General features: G+C 47.9%; 1 protein-coding gene and 1 long non-coding RNA gene across 2 annotated transcripts in view; one reads left to right on the top strand and one right to left on the bottom strand.

Moving 5' to 3' along the window:
* Positions 1–18,085, top strand: part of LOC135911635 (nucleolar and coiled-body phosphoprotein 1-like) — a 179,982-nt gene that overhangs the window by 12,195 nt on the left and 149,702 nt on the right. The window contains exon 2 of the mRNA XM_065443976.1: positions 14,872–17,089. Within this exon, the coding sequence (XP_065300048.1) occupies positions 17,024–17,089 (66 nt within the window). The 5' untranslated portion in view covers positions 14,872–17,023. The remainder of the gene's footprint in view (positions 1–14,871; positions 17,090–18,085) is intronic.
* The window catches only part of LOC135911636 (uncharacterized), a 180,535-nt gene that overhangs the window by 73,815 nt on the left and 88,635 nt on the right, over positions 1–18,085 (bottom strand). The window lies entirely within an intron of this gene.

Genomic DNA, 18,085 nt, shown 5'->3' with positions numbered 1-18,085 from the left:
GTCTGGCCAAGAATCAGGCGGTTTATAGTAAGTTTAGAATTAAAACAAAAAAAATTTGAATAGTAGAGCCTGGGAGTAAACAAATGTGATTTAGAAATTTTTAGAAGTGTGTAAAGAATTTCGAGATAAAATAATTTTAACATAAAGAAGTGAAATAATAGAAATATTTGATAATATTAGAAATTCATCAAGGTACTCTTTTTGTCTCTCTAATGCAATTGTAAACTGCGAGAAAATCATCCCTGTAGTTGAATTCCAGTGAAGTCACCTCAAACGAAGAAACGGTTGAGCTTAGCGGTAGACCAAGTTGTCGAAATGAGTTTTCTAAGAGCTTTCTTTGTATAAGAAATCGCCGGAACGAGAGAAATAAATGCTCAATAGATTCAAGCGCATTACAAAAAGGAACATAGAGGGGACAAAGCGAGACCAGGCCTGCGTAAGCAAAAATTTGGAGGCGGTATACGATATCTCAATTTTGTAAAGGAAACTCCCAGCTGCCTTGGAGGACATCAATTATTCTTCTATGGGAAACAAAGATAGTGGAATTCAGGAAATTACGTTAACGTGGATATTGCAGAATTTTGCGAAATAGAGAAATTTCCGTATCTAGCCGCGGGAACATAATCCGATGTCGGTGGTGGCCGGGCCATTGAGGGATGATCGTGCGAGTGAATTAGCCGTTTATTTCAAGTGCAACCCTCGATGTCCCGGTAGCCAAAGCACTTGCCGTAAGGACGGAGGAACCATCTAACAAAAATTTCGCACAATTCTTGAATTAGAATACGCAGTAATTGCTGTGCATAGAGACAGCGAGTCAGTCACAATAACAGCTAATGGGTCATCTTGGGGAAGCTTCCATAATGCTAATAAAATCGCTAATAATACTGCCTGAATAACTGGTGTGAAGTTTGGAAGGCGAAGAGAGTAAGACCACTCAAAAGATTCAAAGAAGATCCCCACTCCTTCCTTCTCATAGCCCATAGAAACCTCAATAGCTACTATAGTATCAGTGGCTAGCTGGTGTAAGTGGTCTTGTAAGATATTATTCAAATGTATGCTATGTAATAGTTTAGCATGATATGTAAATATTGCCCTCGAACTCAATTTTGAGGTCTGGCAAGGCATCACCCGAATGGCGAACTTGACGCATGGACACATTCAATTGTCGTAACTGTGCTGCACAAATATTATCTGAGTGCTTTATAATCTATGCCGCGATACATAAAAAAACTCAGACGGTTCAGTGATAAATGGATACCACGTACGGCTCTTTAAGAAGTAATAAATCTTCTAAAATGCCTGAATATGCAGAATCTGCAATCTAGGGTATATGAGCTTCCTGATATAAAACAGAGTTAGCAACTAATCCAGGTAGCCTGAGGCATAAGCGTAGAGCTTCCCTTTCTAAAAGTGTAAGAGGTTAAATTTTGTAGGTGGGATGACCGGAAAATAATATGCTGTCGAATTCTAATATGGGCTGCACGTACCTCTTATATACCACCAGTAACCTATCCCTGCGTAGTCCAGAGCGGCGGTGGCTGAGCCGGCGGAGCATAGCTATGGCACCTTCTGCGTTTGCTGTAATATGTTCGATGTGACTGCGCCAGGTGAGCTTGCGATCGCAAGTAACACCAAGGTACTTCACTGAGTCAATTTCAGGAATGATTTCCTGGCGGTATTGTAGGGATGTATGCGCCTGTGGAATTAACGGAAAGACTAGTGCCACACTTTTGCTAGCATTTAACGGCATGCATAAGCTATCTTACAGTTATGTCTCAAGCATTCCCAAGTAACTCTGCAACGACTGGCGTGGCGAGTGTATAGTAGTTGCGGATGCAGAAAATGAGGTATCGCCCACATAAAAATAACCGTGTACTTCCGGAGAGAAATGAATTGTACTTAGCAAGAAAGTTAAATAATACAGGGCAGAGAACGGCACCGTGTGACAAACCTCTTGTCGGCTTCTGTTTTGACGGCGAAATACCACGTTGATAATAAATCTCTCTCTCTCTCTCTCTCTCTCTCTCTCTCTCTCTCTCTCTCTCATAATTTCATATATCCAAGCGGTCATATACTTCGGGAAATTTGTAAACTGAAGTTCATTGAATAGAATACAATATTCTACTGGGTCGTATGCTGCTGCTACATCAAGCGACATCATCGAGCAAGTTTAATGCGGCTCTCAAGATATACACGGGCGCATCACATGGAGTGCCCGGGATGAAATCCAATCTGACAAGGACTTAGAAGTGTACCATCCCGCATAAAATTTGTTATACGACCATGAACAACCATTTCTAGTTATTTGACGACATTGGAAGTAGGAGAAGTTGATATTATGTTGTCTTGGTTAAGCCCAGCTGCTTTTTTCTTCAACAGTGGAATAGCTTTAGGTACACTCCACTCTCTTGAAACCCAGGAAATTTTGAGAGAAAAATTTACCATATTTAGTAGGTCCTGAGGCGCATAATCAAGCATAACTTTTAGCATTCCTTTTGTGGTGTCATCTGGACCTGGGACTGACGCCGGTAATCTAATGATGCCCGCAACCTCTGTAGCTGTTACCTCGACAATGTTGCCTCGAGTGGGTGGTTTCGATATTCCTAGCGGCAATTTATGCGTGAAACGTCGGGCAAGTCCTAGAGCAATTTCCTCAAGTGACCCTGAAAGTTATTTTGTTGATAGAACGACAGAGTCGATATTCGCGGGTGCTGGTGCAACTTTAGGGATCGAAGAAATTTATACACCTCTCTTTCATTACTAGACTTCGAAGTATATAAGTAGTGCTTTAAATAATATTCGTCCTTAACTTTTGAGACTGTTCGCGTAAATGTAGTAGCTATATATGTATAATATCAGTTCAATTAACAGGGCATTGGTTATATAAGTTTTTTCATGCACGTTTCAACGTCTAAAATCTCGCTCGCCATCAGAATTCTACCAGGGGATCTTACTCAGTATCATTCATCTGACCTACCTTTCGTAGATGGTACAACAAATCGAGTTTCTTTTTATGATTGTTTTAGAATTGAACAAAGGATTATTGCTTTAGTGTGCCTCTCCATGCCTTCCTGAGCGTTTAAAGCTGATTTTAACGCATTTTAGAATTTTTAATAATTAACAAAAGTGCCCCCATGACTATCTAAACTAGTGAACGGGGTAACCAGTGAAAAATTATAGGGAGATGGTCATTGAGAGTACCGGAATCAACACTGTTCCAGGAGGGGACCGGAAGGTTCGAGGTAGCATGCGTAAGATCTAAGGCAGATCGCGACTGACCCGGAGCCAAACTATGTACTCTCGCATTTAAATAAGAGAAATGATTTGATAAAACCCAATCCCACAAGCGTTTGCCACAAGTGTCCATTCGGGAACCCCACGATACATGATGAGAATCAAATTCGCCCACTGGTATGGCGTTCTTCTGACTGCAAGCTATAGAGGTACCAAAATAACGGGTATCTTACACTCCAGCTCGGAAATAGGTGTTTATATAGAAATGTCGTGCAACCGGGAAGTGTTATATCCAATGCTAACATTTCATAGTCTGGTGACATTATCTGGTATGCTACAGTAGCCTTATGGCAGATCTTTGCTGATACAAATACAAAAAAGAAACTGAACTAAACTCGGGAAAGGCGATCCATTCGGAAACATCGGCAATCTTTTAGATGAAAAGTCTGACCAGAAATCAAGCAAAGTTTGCTCTAATATAATAATAACTGTAGAAAATTAGAAGCAAGATACAAAAAAAATATGTTGCGAGCGGAAAGTATGAAACGACCGTTCCAGCGAATTACTGTTAAACTTCATGTGGTGAATAAATCTGTGCAGTAGAGACATGCTTCGTCTTAAACGCTCTCCCTCAAGAAGCCCTTCTCTGTAGGAATCTCTCTCACGTACTTGTTTGCCCTGGAGTTGGTGGGAGAGCTAGACTTTTTCTGTATCGGTGACCTTGTTCGTTTATGAGATCGGGGATCCAGTTGTACATCTCAATTTTCCATACCATCTGTGTCGGAGAGAGATGCAGTCAGCTTTCTCAGAAGTTGATGGCCATTGACTAACAAATCCTTGTTACACAACGGCTGCGCTGTCGACACTCCTTTAGGCGGATTTCGCCGTAGACAAGGCACCTGATCCTGAATGTTGGCTTTATTAGTAAGTTGAAGCCACTGAGCTAAACACTTAACACTTCTTTTCTTCTATCGCTCTTTGCGCGGTCCTTAATTTGTTCTCGAGCTTCCTCGTTAACCTCCAAGTTTATGACTCATATGGTAGTACCATAGGTTCTGCCCCAGATGTTAATACACAGCATTACTTGTCGTCTTAAATTCGGTTCTTTAGTAGGCTCGTTTCTTTTCCTTAAAAAGACCTCCACAGAGCTTCAAGAACTTACAGGCAGTGGAAATGCGACGCTAATAAGCGTGAATTCCTGAAGCGCTCATTCATAGGGCAAGGAAATGAACGAGACTAAAGGCATTCGCTCAGCTCGGCTGAGCATAGCTTAGCGTATCTTAGCGTATTAGCGTAACGTAGCTTAGCATAGCTTAGCGTACAATACGACTACCGCTGCGCAAACGCTCCTTCATGCAAGCACAGTAAGACGGTAACGACATAACACGATAAAGTATAGCGTATACATTGCCCAAATCTGCAAAACATTTATCACTAGCAGCTCCAAGCACGCTTTAAAGCGCCGCGATGTTTCAGCTTGGTCAGTTTTTGCTCGTAAACTAAAGCCTGCTCGCTGGCTGCCTAAATTTTGTAAAGCACGGTTACTGCCGTCAAAAGCGTCAGCATGCTATTACCAGGGAGTGGCGTGAGAGGACATAAAAATAAAGGAACTAGAAGCATTTGCTGTAAGACTGCACAATTTCGTCACAACATACAGGGTCGAGTTGTGATGACGTCGGCATACAGAAGCAGGCGAAGTCGCAGCGCCGTCAGATTGAATCCGTGCACTGCAAAGTGCAAGGCATCAAGCAGCGTGCCGTATTCTGCGGCCATTGCGTTAGCGGAAACAACCGAGAGTCGCCCCGAAGCGTGTTTCTTCCGTGCCGTTCACATATTCGTAATTCAGATTACCATAGAATTGTTTGAACTAGAGTTTTCAGTGTTTGTAGTCATTTTCTGAGAATTTAATATAATGCATTTGGAAGAGTAACTACTTTTCTGTCTCGTTCAAGCTTTCTTTTCTTTTTTTGTCCTTCGAAGGAGACCGTAATAGCAAAACCATTTTGCGTTTCCGGCAGCGGGCTTCGTTGACGCTGAATCGTTAACGCTCAGAGAAAAACCACTGTGAATCTTTGCAGATGTCACACGCTTCTTGGCAAGCCACGCTCACAGCGTATTTGACTTGTAGCATTGCCATTTGTTGGGCGTGTTGGTATATTTAAAGCATATTTAGCGCCAGCAAACAAGGACGGAAGGGAGACGCATAGCGCATTGTGTTGTCGTCTCCCTTCCGTCCTTGTTTGCTGGCGCTAAATATGCTTTTTATTTTACATGAACCGTAGCATTCTTCACTTGCAGTTTATATATAAAAACTTGCACGTTTCTTTTTATCTTGCAGACTTGTATATACTGAACACAATATTCTCTAAATTGTTTATAACTCGTAGACAAGGAGATGGGGGGAGAGGGGAAGGGGAGCACATAGAACACGTGCCTCCCTCCCTCTCCTCCCCTTCACACACACACGCACACGAAATTTATGTGTACCAGGATGCCTGGTGTGATTGACGAGCGACAACACCCGCCTGCTCCCCTCCCCCTTTCCCGGGTAAAGTGCATGCCCCCACCACCACTTTTCCCCCTCCCCGTAAAAATAAATTTCTCACTACGCCACTGTCTGTACTTACGTACTTTTACTCTTTACCCGTACTGAAGTACTATAGGCGCCAAACAGACGACACAAGAAGAGACACGGACGAGCGCTTTCGTGTCTCTTCGTCCTGTTCGCTCGTCCGTCTCTCTTCTTGTGTCGTCTGTTTGGCGCTATAGTACTTCAGTAATATGCACCAGCTAGCCCAACAAAATGTTCTGCTGGAATATCTTCCCCCGTAACTGAGCGTCATGCTCAATGACCCTTCAAGAAAAGAAAGAGAGAGAAAAGCAGCCCAGGATTTTGGCTCCACCGGCGAGTATAACTTGCCACGCCAGCAGTTGCACCAAAAACGTTGGGCCTGCAGCTCTTTCGGCCGTGAGGACACAGTGTTGACTCCCCGAGGACAGTTGGCGGTGGCTCGCCGACCTTTGGAGCTTGACCGTGCGTGGAGACAGCGTCGCATAGTAGCCCAAGGCAGCATCGCAGGCGCCAGCAGCGCCCCCCCCCCCCCCCCTCTGTCAATTATTGACGACCGCGTAATTTTCGCGTAACAAATGGTCACAAATCGCCTATTAGCGACGACCATTAAACGGCGTTCCGCCGTGCCCAAGCGGCTATATAGCATAGGATCCTAATCCGGCGCTGTGTGCTCCCAGCGTTACGCCACTGCTGCTGTATAGACGCAGTCGTGCACAGGCATGCAGCGAATTCACGAAAGCACGGCCATAGACGCGAGTCGGATGGCTTCGCGTTCATTCGCTGGTAGCTGTCGTTGCCTCTGGTCGTCCCGCACGTGGAAGCAAGGTGGAGGTCAGCACGCGAAGAATGAGCCCGCGTGACATTTATGTTGTTGGAAAATTCAGACGGGCTGAGCTGGAGTTTTGGGGGAAAATACTCGAATAAGCCGAGGGTGTTCATGCCTGTTCATTCAGAACGATGTAATTTGCAACAGAAGCAGATGCCTGTTGTTTTCTCTGAATTGTGCGACTGAATGGCAGACACGAAACTTTTCGTTATGATTCATTGGCAACTGACCGCTCAATATAGACGTCCCACTGCCTCCCCCCCCCCCCCCCCCGGCCGCCTATCAATGAAACTGGTCATCCGTAAACTTCTTGAAAATGCTGAGCAACGCTGATTCATATTCGCCACTGCAGATGGGCCTTTTGTGCACAAATTTTCACATGTTAAAATCAACATTGCCCAAGATCAAAAGTATGTGGACCATGGCGTTCCGCGAAAATATCGAATTTGTTATAATTTGACGAATGCACTTCAACGTTTTCAATGGAGAGTCTGAACGGCAGTCTTCCGTTTTAGGTTACATGCCGACGAATCGAGGAAATCTGGGTTTTTCGCAGAGACCCTGTTCCGCGTACTTCTGATGCCGGTTTTACATGCACGACTTACCGCGTGTCCTTCTCATTACTCTCCATACCAATTCGGTCCACTCTTGACCCCTCTCCTTTGCCTGCCTCCCCGTTCTTTCCGAGCTGAGTTGCAGGCATTAGAAGCTTTACTTTAGGGCAACCTCTCTCGTCATTATCATCATCAGCCTAATTTTATGGCAACTGCAGGACGAACTGTTTTCCTACCATTCTATGAGTAATTACCCCTGAAAATAAACTAAAAAAATAGGATTCCGTGGTTTTACGTGCCAAAAATCACGATCTAATTACGAAGCACGCAGTAGAAGAACTGCGGGTTAGTTTTGGACAACCTGGGGTTCGTTAACGTGTACCTGGGATCTAAGCAAACGACCGTTTTTGCATTCCGCCTCCATCGAAATGCGGACGTCGCAGACGGGATTGTTCTTGAGCTCAGCAGTGTAACGCCATTGCCGCCATTGTGCAGCGGGTAATTACCGCAGACTTGTACAAGCCGACTCCATAGGATGCCTACAGGTTTCCCAATTTTTCCACTCCATTATCTGCATAATAACGTAATACTTAGCCATCCATGAAACCGGTACCATTCCCTTGGCCCACATTCTGTTACCCTAATGCACCATCGGTATAGTTTGCTCCAAATTATTTGATACATCGCGCACATCAAATACGCCTACAAAAAAGAGAGACGTAACAGTAGCGCTGAATCACGACTGAAAGTTTATTGCTTACAAACAGTCAAGTTAATTGGAAAAGGTTCACACGTGCGTATACCCGCGCACCAAGCATTCCCTTAACCAAAATCGAAACAAGAGTAGTCTGTCTTGTTTCGGTTTTGGTTGAGGGAATGTTTTGTGCGCGGGTGTACGCATGTGTGAGTTCTCACACATTTATATGACTTGTGTTGCGTCTCTCTTCTCTCTCCGTGTTTTATGCGCGCTGTAAGTAATAATGCAGATGCATCGGCTCGCTCAGCTAGCTATACCGTACTATACCGTCTGCTCTACGCATTATATGACCATTGTTAATTTTTTTACCAAAATAAATTTCACATCTCCCTCCGAAAGGTTTCGCCCTGCAGTATTTTGACAACACCGCTAGATAAATTATGGGCTGTTACGGCGTGCGTGCATGGGCTACAGGCTAGGCGGGGATAAATCGCCGAAACGAGAGTTACCGAAATCGGACGCCAGGGTGAAGAGAGTGACGTGCGAGCTTCGAAAAGTTAGGCTTATCGTAGTCATGACATGCAGTGTATATAGACTTTGTATAGCTTTGTGTAGAGACAGTTTAGGTAGCGCCATTTCGTTTCGGTGCGTGATTGCAAGTTCCCAGTCACTCTTTAGAGAGCGAGCTGGCAGCACGTGCTCCTCTGCTGGTATGTTAGTTTGCCGAAATTAACAATAAAAAGCTGTTAAAGCTTATGTCGTGACATGCGCTGTAGCACTCAGGCAAGGCAACCTCTGGTACAAGTTTTGTTTGCTCCTTCTGTCGGAGAGCTCGAACAAGAGAAACAGTATCTTCAGAGAAGAGTGCACTGCACCTGTGTGATGCGGAGCTCACGTCGCGAAGATCACGTCGCGACTCCTACATCAGGTGACGCGTCGTCCATTATGCGAGTTCCCTGGAGACGTATCAGTGATGCGTCGAGGTCGTAGCCGATGCGCGGAATTCGGCTTCAATCTGGGATCGACACGCCGAGTTAGGGAAGCGGCGTCTGGCGAAACTAACAACAACAACAACAACAACAACAACAACAACAACAACAACAACAACAACAACACCTCCTGTCGAGACAACAGCGACTATAGGTCCCGCAAATTTACGATCGACGCGTAATGGCCGATTCCGCGCTATCTCCTCTTTTGTGAACGCACACACCCTCGAACGGAATGCCCGGGCCGCGTATACCAGTTTCACCGCTTCCATTACGTGCGAGCACCGGTCGAATCTCTTCCGTTTATGCCCTCCCTGGCACGGGCTCGCGTATTCCTCGAGCTGACCCTTCGCAATCAAAGCGCGGCCAACCCAACCGCACGCCACGAACGAACTAGACAGGGTGTCAGAAGGGGCCGGTGGCTAGCCCCGACAGAATGGTCGCAGCAGTATATATACAGCGTGGCATAGACCGGGAAGCCTGATTGCGCGCAAAGCGCGCTTTGGACGGCGGTATTTTCATTCTCTCTTCTCCTTGCAAAACCTGCGGGACCGAGCTTGAATTGACCTGCGCCGCGCTGCCGCCGTGTCCGGTTTGGATGATAGACGAGCGACTCCTGCTATAGCGCGCCGTTTGTAATACCGCTTGACGCTGCAGCTTTTAAACTGGGCCGGCCGAACGATTCGAGAAATATACGCTACGAAAGGAGCGCGTGGGGCGATTCCGACAGCGCCGAGCCTTTTATGCGCGCGTATCGCGTTACTATAACAACGTTCGGCGCGGCTTCCTGCGCGGAAATGAAGCGAGAAGCAAATGCCTACGCCGGGCGAGTATCGGTATAGTCAGTCGAGCAGAAACTCGAACCACCGCCTATATACATGCTCGCAGTAAATGAGCAAATACGCTTTAGAGTTCCTGGGAGCGCAACACCTTCGTTATCTGCGCAATCCCCTCGGGGACTGCTCGCGATCCCATTTGTCGCGAGAGACTCGGCATCTCATTTTTGTCGTTGTGTATCGCTCGCGTCCTCGTGTAAATTCGAGGGGCGAAACAAGGGGGTTTGTTGCCTCGCGCCTTATTGGAGAAGAAAAGAAATGTTTCTCTGCCGCGCACTACAGCGACAACGCAGGGGGTGTGCACGCAAACAGGGAAGCGGCTGTTATCGATCGTTGCCTTGGGGCTGACGCTCTTTATGGCTCGATGGCGCTTGCACTTCGCCATGATAGAGGCGCGCGACGTGTTAAGAGGAAACATGCACGGATGCCCCAGGGACATCGCTTTTATTTTCTTCTACTAGAGTGTAGCTTCGGGAAGTGGACGAGCCGGTGGTCTGTATCGGATCGATAGATGGAGAGCCAGTTTCGTTCCTTCCTCTTTCATAATTCAAGACGGGTGCCCATGCCCGACTGTTAGAATTAAGTCAAGTGATTTTGCCACAATGACTTGCTGAGAGGCTCACGGCAAAAATGTTAAGCTTAGGAACGTTACTCTGGAAAGGTTATAACTAACTAACTAACTAACTAACTAACTAACTAACTAACTAACTAACGAACGAACGAACGAACGAACGAACGAACGAACGAACGAACGAACGAACGAACGAACGAACGAACGAACGAACGAACGAACGAGCGAGCGAACGAGCGAACTAACTAACTAACTAACTAACTAACTAACTAACTAACTAACTAACTAACTAACTAACTAACTAACTAACTAACTAACTAACTAACTAACTAACTAACTAACGAACGAACGAACGAACGAACGAACGAACGAACGAACGAACGAACGAACGAACGAACGAACGAACGAACGAACGAACGAACGAACGAACGAACGGACGGAACGAACGAACGAACGGAACGGACGGACGGAACGGAACGAACGAACGAACGAACGAACGAACGAACGAACGAACGAACGAACGAACGAACGAACGAACGAACGAACGAACGAACGAACGAACGAACGAACGAAGGAACGAACGAACGAACGGTTTTTATTTCTCAATGAGAGAAAGGAGAATGGCTGTTCGGGATGTCCTCCACGAAGACTACCCCTATGCTGAGCTTTCGTGGCCGACAGCTGATAATGTCATCATGTCATTAGTTAGAGGCAAAAACAGGACTACAGCCCGCACTGAAATTGCTAGCAGATTGCCATCTGGAGAGCATTAAGCTTTGCTTCGTCATCGTTGTATTCACTGTCCATGTCGTTGTCATCGCCGTCGTTGGTCGTCGTCGATAGTTGCTGCTGCCGCCGATGGTTGTCATCGAGCGAGCCAGTTATCACTGTTTCGTGCAGAATTTAATGCTTGTCCTGAATGCCTAATAGCAGGTCATTTATTCCTTGTTCGTGAAAAAAGAAAAGAAAGATGGTTTTTACTATGTTCTTTATTATTTCAGGGATGCTTCCGTTCTGGACTCTTCCTCGAACGGAAGAGAACGGGAAGTGAGTTGTCAGGACCTGGTCGGGCAAAACCACGCGCGCTCTTTTACCTTTCAAATGTCTCGCGAGGCCCAGTTCGCTTCCCCACAAGAATGTCAGACTCGGGGAGAGTGCTTCTTTGTAACCGACAGTAAAGAATTTCGGTCCGCAAGGCAAACGCACAGTGGAGCATCGTAAAACAGGATAATGGTCCTGAACGTAAAGATAGAATCAGCGCGCAGCGCAAAGGCCAGCGAGATGCCTGCACACGTATATAATCTCGCGCGACAAATTGCACATGGCACAATCCCATCGCCACGCTGTGTACTCTTGAAGCTTCCCGCGCGATGCAGCGATGCACTTAGGGCACAAAACGTAGAGTAATGGTCGCCCAGTGTGCCCCACTGTGTTTCAGAGCAAACTGCCTTCTTCACTGTCACTCCATATTTAACGCTACAGCTATATATATAAACTCCACACAGTGCTGGGCTTGAGAGGGCCCTTTAAAAGCAGAGCACGCGCCGTCAGAACGTAAACATCAATTAGAGTAATGAGGTGTATTTCAAAAAAAGAAAGAGAAAGAAAGCAAGGGAGTCCTTGCTGTGGTCCTCACTAATGACAAAGCTCGTTTCCCATCACGAATCGCAAAAGAGAAGCCCACAAGAACAAAGTAACGCTACGTCTTCCAACAAGCAGCATTGACAGAAAACTGCATGCTAGCTCACATGCAGTGCGGGAAAGCGTGTGTGCCAGGCGAACCGAGTTCGTGAAAGAGACGTTGGCCCTCATCATATGTATACCTTAGCGCGACTCTTCTCGGCACGGGACTTGTAGAGCCTTTGCCGCTTTCGGCCGACCACAGGCGTATAATGAAAAACCGCGGTTAGCTGCGGCCACATAACCTCAGTCATCTCCTTGAAGGCGTGCGTGGTTGTCGGGTATGAATGTGTGTGCGGTTGACGGAGCCGACGTTTCTCAGTCAGCGACGCGCGCGGTGTCATGGGAAACACACGCCTGACCTCGTCCGTGCGCTAGTCACCGCTCGGACACATGCATGCAGCAATGTGCGTAGAGGCGCGCATTGGCTGTTGTATAAATGTCAAGGGCCGCGCGTCGTCTTCTCCGAGTGTCAGCGGACGCGCTGCTATGGGTATATCAGTGGCCGCCCTCCACTATATACAATGCGCACAGTTTCTTGCCATAAGTGCGCGGCAATTTAAATCTCTTAGACCTTCCAGTCGTCCGGCCCGACTTCCGAGCTCAACAGGACTGTAGGATAGAGACAGTGACGCCCGGTGCAATTCAGCCAACAACTTAATTTGCTTCAAAATACAGCAAACGCCCGTTTACGAGTGGGTATGTCCACCTAAGCCAGAGTCACTTCATTCCCCCGACCCCCCTTTTTTTCCACGCCACTTTTTTCCGACACGTATCTTCTTTCTAAGCGAAACCCTGGGTGCCATGTTAATAGAGATACAGTTTAGGACGGCAAGAAATTATATGTAAGCATTTAGATAAGAAAATGTGGGGATATGCGGAGGGACTACTTGACGCGGGACAAAAGGAATTGTGCAATTTGTACAAATTGCACAACGGGAAAAGGACAATTGGAATGTAAGCCGGAGGAGCCTTTGTCCTTCAGTAGACGTAATTAAGTTCTTAAAGATAATTACGATAATCTCCTTAAAGCACTTGACGACAGTTTCAGTCGTCAGTTGAAATATACACTTCTGCGCCTCCGAATGCGGAAGTTGGCATTCACGTATCCTGCGACTCTAAAACTCTGCAGCACTCTGGAAGCTGTAGCTGGCATCAGCCAGTTTGGCATAGAATGCTCAAAGCTGCCTGCACACATGAATGTTTATGAGTGGACGCTGCCAGTGTAGGTTGGCCAACCGCATCAGTACCGGCGCCATGATTGCCACCGCGACAGCCAATGGCGAGCAGTTTCTCACGTTTTAACAGCTTTATTAACTTGGTTTCTGATTGGCTGACGCAAGCGGTAGCTCTTGCTCTGGTCAGTTTTGTTGAAGTCTAGAATAGAAGCGTATACATGCAGGCAGCGCATGTAGGCTGCTTAGTTTCGAACGCACCGTGGCGCTACCTGGCGGTAAGTGACGGAGATGGATGACTGGTGCAATAAGTTGCTCCGTTGCCGGGAATTGAAACTCATCTTGCTCTGACCTTGTGTAGGCGCCTAATTTCAATCCTCAATTGAGCGTTCAGCGACTGGAAAGGGTATACGTATTCACTGTTAGCAATCCGAGAAATGTGGCAGAATACAGCGGCGCCGCCGGATTCTCTGAAACCGTCGTTGATGATTATACTTATTTCAACCATGCCGCGCACATGTATGTGCAGTTCTTCAAGTAGGCTTCTGTAAACACGTGAAGCCGCATAGGGGATTAAACGAAAGCTCGTATAATGGCACATTACATGCCTGAAAAACAGGCTCTTGAGGTCGACAACAATACAGGCCCACAGCGTGCGGGCAGTCGACTATAGCACGTCAGGAAAGGAATGCAGATAACTACTTGTGGCATAAGCAGTCGAAGCTTACGTTCATGTAAAGATGAAAGATAAAGCTACAATACAATACTGCCCGTGCGTTCTCGCTGTAAGCAATGCTTCTTCGCGGAAAGCGACAAGCTGTACAGAAACTCAATGATGCAGTCACTGTCAGCAATGCTGTGCTTGCCCCGTAAGACCGTATGTGGCAGGCAGCATCTATAGCAGTTATCACGTTGCCGGAGTCATACAGAAACGGTGAGATCCCTAGTAGCCGCCTTTGTGTTCGTCCTTTCACTAGCCTTCACCATGGTTCAGGGGTCACGGTACGGAGTTTTCGCGCGCAAAACGAACGATCATGCACCGCAACAGTATGTTGCAGCTTCATGAAGTGCATCTTCAGCGGTTCCGGAAATCGCTATAGCGCTGTGAAAGATCCACTAAAATTAAATCCTGGGATTTTATGTGTCAAAACCACAATCTGTTTATGAGGCACGCCGTAGTGGCGGAGTGCACATTAATTCTGACCAAATGTGCTTTTTCTTAGTTCTTTTTTTTTTCCTTTTTTTAGCGTGCATTCAATGCACGGTGCATGGGCGTTTTCTCATTTCGCCCCACATCGAAATGCGGCCACCGCGGCAAGGATTTGATCCTCGTGACCCCGTGCTTTGAAGGGCAATGCCGAAACAACTAAACAACCACGGCGGCTGCGAAAGATCCTCTAAATAGTAATTCAGTAATAACGCGTTTCACTTCCTGTACGTCCCGGTACTATAGGCAGGCAACCGATTATATGTTCTACGTTTCAAGTTTGCTCGCACCGCCCATAAGCTTACATATAGCTTACGTAAAGCTTACGTAAGACAACACGACCTTACCAGTGAGGCCACGCTTACAGCCATACCCGCATAAACCGATGGGGAGGGAAAGGGGCAGCGACGCGCTCGTTGCAGAGCACGCGGCCGCTTGTTTCAACGGTTATCCCCGCGACCCCTCGTGGTGACGTCTTCAGCGTTCTCTTTATTCATTCCTCTTTTCTTTTCACTGCCCCTTCGCGACAGGAGGACGAGCTGCGTGGCAGTAGTAGCAGGGACCCGAGCGAGCTGCAGAACACGAAGAGGAGGAGGAGGAGGTGGCGGCGGAGGAGCCGAACGCCCGCAGCAGCAGCAGCAGCAGCAGCAGCAAAAACATCGCCCAGCAACGGCTGCAGCAGCAGCAGCAGCAGCAGCAATGGCCGGGCAGTCCACGAGATGCGGCGCGGAGCCCTAGAGGCAGGCAGCATTCCTCGCGCCCCGCAGCAGCAGCAGCAGCAGACACCCTTCACCCGGTGCTGCCGACCCAGCCGGAGGCCCCCACCCCGTCTTACACACGCGAGCGGGAGGTAGCAGCGGCGCAAGAAGAACAAGGAGAAGAGGCAGAGCACCGGGACGGAGCGGCAAGTCTGCGGGGCTCGGACCGACCGAGAACCAGCTCCGGTCCGGCTGCCGGGGTAAGCCGTCCCGGGTGAGACCGCGGTGGCCGGGTCCGCACTGCGACTGCCTTTCGCCGCGGCCGTATCTCGCGGTGGGCCTCCGACGGAAGCAGTTCGGGAAGAAGGTGGTCGCACACGCTGCTCTTTCGCGCCGAAAACAGGAGGCACCCACGCGCGCCCGGCGCGAACGATGTTAGGCTGACGGAGTGCCGAAACTGTTTTGGGTCACTCTCACACCCGCCGGGACGTGTAGACGGAGACGCGTAGTACGGACCTGTACTGGCGGAAACAGTGACGTCGACGGCTGTGCGCGGTGTTCATTGAGCGCGACCCCTGAGGAATCTTGGTCGCTCTTGCAAGAGGGAATGGAGTTTTACGGGAGGTGGGCATGACGTCGGGCCATCCAATCTACGAGTTGTTTTCGTTCGTCAGTGGCTGACGCAGTGTGACGTTGTGTGACGACTCGCGATACACCTAGTTATAGGGAACCCGAAGACAGTCAGAATGGTCGTAAACTGTACGAGGCACGAGTCTCAGTCGCAACATGTGGATAACGTAGCAGGGTGAAGCTGTGCGACTACACGTATTACTGAACAGCTTGAGAATTTGTCGTGAGAAGGATTCGGCGAACTTTCACGTCGTCTCGTTTCTGTTCAGCCAACGTCGACGTGCCCCGCGTTGTTATCAGCCAGTGAAACCTGTTATTGTGTGCAGTACTTGTCGTTCGTCGGGCGTGTTCATCAATTGATCAACTGTGACAGCGTGTGCGCTCTAATCAAATCCCGCAAGTGTGACTTCACGGTGTTCGCGTTTCTAGCAGCGTTCGCCCGCAATATTAAGAAGTGCGCAAAGATATTAAGACGACTGGACGCTTTCTAAAGGGCGAAAAAAAAAAGAAGTGACCTTTTGGAAGGGCGCTGTCTATTTCCGGTTTTCTATACTGCCTAAGCGACAATCCAGAAAGTCAAAGCGGTGGCCTTCGTGACGCTCACGAAAACACCGGATCAAACTCAACAAACTGCCAAAACCGAATACGCCTGCTCCTAACATAACTAGTAAGCCAACTCACCCTGCGAAAGCATAACGGGAGAGGTGATTCTGCGAAGACCTCGAGACTCTGCGTTACCCTTGAGCCTACGCTCCACCGGAGACAAGTCGTGTAGAAGGCAGTTAGGTCGGCTCTCTTGGGTAGTATCGCACAGGTGCAAAAGACAAACGGTTGTAACGGAAAGTGAAAGCACGGACTAGAAGCAAACGTATCTGTATAGTCCGTGTTCCGAGTTCCGCATACCAGGCTCACGGCCGCGCGTCAACCCCACCCTCGGTTACGGGCATCATCGGGGTCTGCTGCTCACCGGCATCGCGATTTCGCGTACAGTGCCAGCTGACAAGCAAAACAAAAACACCCGCGAATCGATCAAAGACGGCACCGAGAAGAGCCGCGGGAAACAGAAACCGAAAGCGGGGAAGCGAGAGAGAAAGAGAGAGAGTGAGAGAGAGGGAGAGAAACAGGGCCGTCGAGCGCGAACACCATCAGCGTCGCGGCCGTGTCAAGAGCCCCGCGTCCCAACGGGTCGGCCTCCCTCTTGTCTCCGCCGGTGTGCACGGGGGAGCGCGGCGGACGAAAAAAACACGCGCGTGTGTCGCTGAGCGCGCGCGTTTCGACGTCGACGAGTGAGCGACGAGCGCGTATGGATATCGACGACAGCGGCTGAGCCCGCGGGCCCAGGCTTGCACACGTCATGGCGACCGCCAAGGAGGAACCGCCCAAGATGGATGACTTGCTCCAGAAACTCCGCCGCAGCATCGTAAGTTTTTGCTTCCGCATTCGACGGCCCTTTATCTCATCCTTTGCCATTCATCCCCCTCCCCCCCCTCCTCCTCTCCGTTTGCCCCTTTCGTTCTGTCTCAGTGTGTGTGGTTGCATGGGTGTTGAGGTGCATGGTGGTTTAGTTGTTGTAGTTGCTGTTGTTGTTGTGTATAGCGGGTTCGGCGGCTCAGCTATGGGTGCCCCATCGACGACAACGGTATCATTTTGTAGCGATCACCGACGCGTTGTGTGAGTTTTCGTAACGTTACCGATCAAGCGCTGTACGACAGCGTAAAACACGCACTAAAGTTTACTGACTGAATTATTGAGTCCATGAAAGTTTAAAGAAGTCCAACTAATTAACTCGTCTATACTGCTCGGTCGATGGTTGTGATACAAATAATTCACGCCATACATGGTCTCACACATGGCCATACAGCATTTTTTTCTTCTTTTTTTTTGATGAAGACTAATTTACCGCAATACAGATTAAAAAAAACTATGTTTGACCTATATTTTTTTCTTCTGCTTTTATAAAAAGAAAACTGTTCGAAGTACGGCGTGCTTGCCATCATCATCTGCTAAATTGGAACAACGTTGAGAGTTTCTGAGTTGTTGGGTTTGATAGATTCCAAGAGTAAGGCAAAGTGTCTTTCTCAAGGCACTTGGATGTTTCTTATGGCTATTATCACCAACACGATGTTTCGTGTTCCCTGCACATGCAGTGTTAAAGGGAAACAAACAGAAGTGCTAAGTTAAGGTAGATAGATTACATTTATCTAACTCGAAAGGTGTCAGTCTTGCGACAATTTGAACAATGACTTGCTTCGACTCGTAGCAGTGGCGTAGGGACTCGATTTATGGGGCGTTCCCAGCATAATCGTAACTTGTTTATTGTCGTTGTCACGGGGATTAATAAAACTGCTAATGGCATTCCGACTCCAAAACATCCAACTACTCTTATCACCTCCATTAGGTGATACGACTGATAGGT

This window comes from Dermacentor albipictus, chromosome 5, assembly GCF_038994185.2.
Source record: "Dermacentor albipictus isolate Rhodes 1998 colony chromosome 5, USDA_Dalb.pri_finalv2, whole genome shotgun sequence".
Taxonomy (NCBI): Eukaryota; Metazoa; Arthropoda; class Arachnida; order Ixodida; family Ixodidae; genus Dermacentor; species Dermacentor albipictus.
The sequence above is the reverse complement of the archived record's forward strand: the minus strand, read 5'-3'. Positions and strand labels throughout refer to the sequence as shown.